This window comes from Rhinatrema bivittatum, chromosome 2, assembly GCF_901001135.1.
Source record: "Rhinatrema bivittatum chromosome 2, aRhiBiv1.1, whole genome shotgun sequence".
NCBI classification, from domain to species: domain Eukaryota; kingdom Metazoa; phylum Chordata; class Amphibia; order Gymnophiona; family Rhinatrematidae; genus Rhinatrema; species Rhinatrema bivittatum.
In genome coordinates, this window is record NC_042616.1 from 369,778,975 (window position 1) to 369,784,974 (window position 6,000).

At 40.0% G+C, this 6,000-nt stretch overlaps 1 protein-coding gene across 8 annotated transcripts in view; it reads left to right on the forward strand.

Moving 5' to 3' along the window:
* LOC115084722 overlaps positions 1-5,296 on the forward strand; it is a 664,924-nt gene extending 659,628 nt beyond the window's left edge. For all 8 annotated transcript variants that reach the window (XM_029589949.1, XM_029589957.1, XM_029589951.1 and 5 more), the window contains one exon: positions 4,840-5,296. In XM_029589949.1, coding sequence (XP_029445809.1) covers positions 4,840-4,919 — 80 coding nt within the window. In that variant the 3' untranslated portion in view covers positions 4,920-5,296. The remainder of the gene's footprint in view (positions 1-4,839) is intronic.
* The last annotated feature ends 704 nt before the right edge of the window (positions 5,297-6,000 follow it).

Below are 6,000 nucleotides of genomic sequence, written 5' to 3' on the forward strand. Positions count from 1 at the left end.
CCCATCGCTGTACCGTGTATCTGTTTATACCACGTGTGTTGGAACATAAAGAAATTATTGCAGAGCGCCATCTCTGTTAAAGACATCAAAAACGTGGTAGGAATACGATGGGGCCGAACACGTTTATTCAAGGTGGTCTCAATAATGTTCAATGCTGCCCGCTGGGGGATACTGGTATATAATGCTTGGATGTCCATCGTAACCAATAAAGTGTTTTGTACATCGTCCATCTCATCTAACTTCACGAGCATATGTTTGGTATCCTTACAAAAGGATTTAGATTTTGACACAAAGGGTTGTAACACCACGTCCACAAATGAAGATAGGGGCTCTAGGAGGGAACCAATGGTGGTCACGATTGGACGTCCAGGAGGGTCCACTATGTCCTTATGCACCTTAGGGACCATGTAAATTGTAGGAGCCATAGGATGTTCAACAACTAGAAATCTAGCTTCACGCGGAGTAAGACAACCCAGATTGAGATATTCATTAACTATTGCCGTAATCTGCGCATATAGTTCACAGGTTGGATTTTCCCTCAGAATTTCATACTTGGTAGGATCTTGTATATGCTGTAATATTTTTGCAACATAAGCAGTTTTGTTAAGGACTACCACTGAACCCCCCTTATCGGCCTTTTTTATTATAATTGATTGATTAACTTCCAAAGATTTCATAGCTTGAAATTCCCCTTTTGTGAGATTGAATTTAGGGGCAATGTGGGTTTCCTCGATTTGAGCCACATCAAACAAAACCAATTCCATATAGGTTTTAATAAATGGATCCACTGGACCAACTGGCATCCAGTTGGAACGTGGATGCACGATAGAGCAATCCATTTTAGGGGGATTAAGCGAAAAAAATACCATGAGTTGGAGTTTACGGAAAAATCTATATAATGCTAATCTAGTATAGAACGCATCATGCCGATGATAGGGGATAAAGGATAGACCTTTTTGCAAAACTGCCAATTGATCACTAGTCAATTGGGTATCTGACAAATTTATGATGTTATGGTCCGATTCTGCGATCTGGTAACTGGTCTCTGTTCTAAATCTGGAGCTGTCGGTTGACGAGTATACCGAAAAAACCGTCTTTGTTGAGGACGAAAAGATCGGTAATTACTTCTACCCCGCATATTCTGTACAGTGCTGGTCCCTTGAGGAACCTCCTCCTCGGAGCCAGACGAGTCTTCCGAAGAGCCGGCAAAAGCTACTTTTCTCGGTTGGTTAGGAGTACGTCGTTGCCAGGGATAAATGCCCCCGGTGGCGTAATCTTTTTCATCTCGTTTAAACTTGCTAATTTTGCTGTTTTTTAATTCTATTCTAAATTTATCAATAGAAGCATTAAACTCATGTAACTTAGAATCATACTCTTCTAAAGACGAATGTTGTTGCAAGTAAGTTTGTGCCACTTCACATTCGGGACGTATGGTATCAGCCAGTTTATTAGTCGATTCAATCAAAAGTAACATTAAAAAACAGCAAAATTAGCAAGTTTAAACGAGATGAAAAAGATTACGCCACCGGGGGCATTTATCCCTGGCAACGACGTACTCCTAACCAACCGAGAAAAGTAGCTTTTGCCGGCTCTTCGGAAGACTCGTCTGGCTCCGAGGAGGAGGTTCCTCAAGGGACCAGCACTGTACAGAATATGCGGGGTAGAAGTAATTACCGATCTTTTCGTCCTCAACAAAGACGGTTTTTTCGGTATACTCGTCAACCGACAGCTCCAGATTTAGAACAGAGACCAGTTACCAGATCGCAGAATCGGACCATAACATCATAAATTTGTCAGATACCCAATTGACTAGTGATCAATTGGCAGTTTTGCAAAAAGGTCTATCCTTTATCCCCTATCATCGGCATGATGCGTTCTATACTAGATTAGCATTATATAGATTTTTCCGTAAACTCCAACTCATGGTATTTTTTTCGCTTAATCCCCCTAAAATGGATTGCTCTATCGTGCATCCACGTTCCAACTGGATGCCAGTTGGTCCAGTGGATCCATTTATTAAAACCTATATGGAATTGGTTTTGTTTGATGTGGCTCAAATCGAGGAAACCCACATTGCCCCTAAATTCAATCTCACAAAAGGGGAATTTCAAGCTATGAAATCTTTGGAAGTTAATCAATCAATTATAATAAAAAAGGCCGATAAGGGGGGTTCAGTGGTAGTCCTTAACAAAACTGCTTATGTTGCAAAAATATTACAGCATATACAAGATCCTACCAAGTATGAAATTCTGAGGGAAAATCCAACCTGTGAACTATATGCGCAGATTACGGCAATAGTTAATGAATATCTCAATCTGGGTTGTCTTACTCCGCGTGAAGCTAGATTTCTAGTTGTTGAACATCCTATGGCTCCTACAATTTACATGGTCCCTAAGGTGCATAAGGACATAGTGGACCCTCCTGGACGTCCAATCGTGACCACCATTGGTTCCCTCCTAGAGCCCCTATCTTCATTTGTGGACGTGGTGTTACAACCCTTTGTGTCAAAATCTAAATCCTTTTGTAAGGATACCAAACATATGCTCGTGAAGTTAGATGAGATGGACGATGTACAAAACACTTATTGGTTACGATGGACATCCAAGCATTATATACCAGTATCCCCCAGCGGGCAGCATTGAACATTATTGAGACCACCTTGAATAAACGTGTTCGGCCCCATCGTATTCCTACCACGTTTTTGATGTCTTTAACAGAGATGGCGCTCTGCAATAATTTCTTTATGTTCCAACACACGTGGTATAAACAGATACACGGTACAGCGATGGGGGCCACTATGGCCCCCAGTCTGGCAAATCTTTATGTGGCTGAATTCGAAGAGTCATGTTTATATGATGCTATTGAATTTCAAAATGTTGGGCATTGGACCCGATATATCGATGATGTGTTCTTCCTGTGGCACGGTGATCAAGATATGCTAGCAGAGTTTCACAGTTGGATAAACACGTTAGATAGGAACTTACAATTTACAATGACATTTCATTCAGAGCAAATAGATTTTTTGGATCTACATATTTCAAAAAATGGAAACAAGTTAACTACTACTCTCTATCGAAAATCCTGTGAACGTAATACCTTGCTGCATTTTTCAAGTTTTCACCCCCATCATTTGTTAAAAAATCTACCCATCGGCCAATTCCTGCGGTTGAAGCGTATCTGCAGCACTACAGGGCAGTTTCAGCTACAAGCAGATCTGTTGGCTAAAAGACTTTTACAACGTGGTTATCCTATACGATATATCAAGTTAGCATGGAAAAGAGCCACAAATGCCCAACGATGTTGGTTATTATTAGATAAACAGAGTGATAACCAATCGCCTTTAGTCTGCACGATCCCTTTTTCTGACAGGGCTGGATCCATTGCGCGTTCTATCAAGCAACATTGGGCTGTCTTGCGCCCCCACAATATCTTGTTTGATGACTATCCTATAATTGCATACAGTAGAGGACGCAATATTGGCGACTTGGTAATGCACTCATTTCTGCAGGAACCTATTGAAGATGTGTTGCCACATGGCACTTGGCCGTGCACTGGTTGTTCAGTCTGTAAACAAATAATTATTGGTGAAACTTGGACTACTGCTGGAGGGTATAAACATGTAGCATATCATTACACCGATTGCCGTTCCACGCATGTCGTCTATCTCATTGAATGTCCGTGCAGACTTTGTTATGTTGGCAGAACTAAAAGAATGATTCGTACACGTCTGGTTGAACATCGGAGTTGCATCACCACGAAAAAATGGACTGCTCCCATGGTGCAGCACTGCATTGACTTTCAACATTCTTTTGATTCCTTGCGTTGGAGAATTTTGGAAAAAATCATGAACCATCCTCGTGGAGGAGACATCAATAAAGTTCTAAACAAGAAAGAACAGCAGTGGATATTTAGATTGAATACTGTGATTCCAGCAGGGCTCAATGCTTCTATAGAATGGTATACTCTGATATAACGTGGTATACGGTAAACCCGGAGCAAGTCTGATAGGGGGGAGGAGCAACATTACGTCATTTTTCCATCATATTCAAGGGCTTTGGGAGGTTTCCCGGAAATGGGTAAAAAACGCCGAAGCGCCATGTTTGAATTAGGTGACAACCATGTAAGTACTTTTCCAGGATATAGTCCGCTCTGCTATAATTGTAAGTCCACTGAAATATTGACTGAATGTGCAAGATTGGTTATCAAAGTTGATTAATGAATGTTTTTGACGCAGAACCATTACCCTTGATGAAGGACTGGGAGATGGTGAAAGCAGTCCGAAACACGTTTTCGTGTCGGGTCAGCACCGTGAACTCTGTTATGGTTTTCAACGGGTTAGAACTGTGAACACCATCAGATAAGTTCAATCATTTGAATGACGCTTTATATACAAGAAATGATGTCAGTCAAATATTTATTATTTTAATATGCAAAAGAAAAATTCTTGAAAAAATTTTGTCAACAATATGACCGATGATTATATATAAGGCCGAGTTGTATCGGCGAAAGCCTAAACGAGGAAGCCTATTATGAAGGTCATTATTTAAGTATTTCGTTGGTGCAGCGTCGCAAGAGATTCATATTGGGTGAGAAGTTTTGGGTTTTTAGTACGTGCATTATTTGCTCCCAATACTTTTCAAAAAAGAAGTTCAAGTCCTACTCCAGTTATCTTTAAGTGACTACTTAAAACTTGACATATAAACTAGCTCAAAACATGAAATTTCCCTTAAAGACTTTGCTATCTACTAAACTGTTATATTTTTGTTTAGTCTAAAACAGTAATTGACAGGAAGTTATAATTTTTCTTCCTCTCCCTGCTCCCTTTTTTTTTCACTTAAGGAATTGACGTCTCAAATGTGATCAGGATCCTGGTTGAAAGTGGAAGATTGAAATCAACAAGTGGCAGTGCTGTTGATTAATTCTGGAAAATGGAATTTGTGCATCAAGTTGTCCTGATGTGAAACCAGTGCTTGTTTAGTTTAGAAGTTCATTTTATTGTGAACAAGAAATCAGTGGTTTTGTTTAATGTCAGAGATATATGTCTTTAAATATCTTTTCCTGTAATAATCTCTGGTTAGGCTCCCTAATATTCTCATCTTAATTTTCCAAGTAATATGAAGCATTTCATATTTAGGTCAAAACTATACACATTAAAAATTTAAAGGAAAGCAGAGATAAACAAAATCCCGTAACCAGTGATTTTTACATTACTTCATTGTTTTTGCTTACATTTGTATGGAACCTGTACCTTGGAAAAGTGTTGCATGGGGTGGAATAAACCAAACTTTGTGAAATATTTAAGATTTTCTTTGACTCAGTAGTTCCAACTTTTCCTTCCAGCTCATTCAGAATCAGTTCTGAGATCCTGGTGCTCTGATCCTTCATTTGCAGCTACCCAGAGATTGTATCCCTTATTTTAATAGAACTCCCCTCCTATTTTTCCTAGTTTGGTCACTGCTACAGTGGCACTTAGGCTGAGAAACATGCACCAGGGCTCCTTCTGAGACTCTATATCATAGGCTTTATGTAACCCTTACTGAGGGGGGTTTAAGTCCCAAGGGCACACAAACATATTTATTCTCTTTGGGGCTGCTCTGGCTAGCAATTAACTCCCATGCTTGACTCTTTATCCCATGATGGATTCTTTTTATGGGGGGAAGTTCTCACTTATGGCTCAGACAATGGTGATTTGCTTCTAGTGTGTATAGAATGTAGATGCATCCCAAGGGGTGAAATGATGGGACAAATCAAACAGGACCAGGCTCTGCGTGTTAAAATAAAAGTTTACTGATTTGCAGTAATTAAATAAAAGTCCATTTTCCTAGCGTGTAGCAGATGGACTCAGGACCAATGGGTTTAGTGTGCTCCTGATAGCAGTTGGAGACTGATCAGATTTCAATCTGATGTCAGCCCTAGTACATATACCCCTGCAGGAAGTGCAGCTCTTCAGTATTCTCCTCGAAAAGCATTGTGGATATATGTGTGACTGCCATTCTCTTA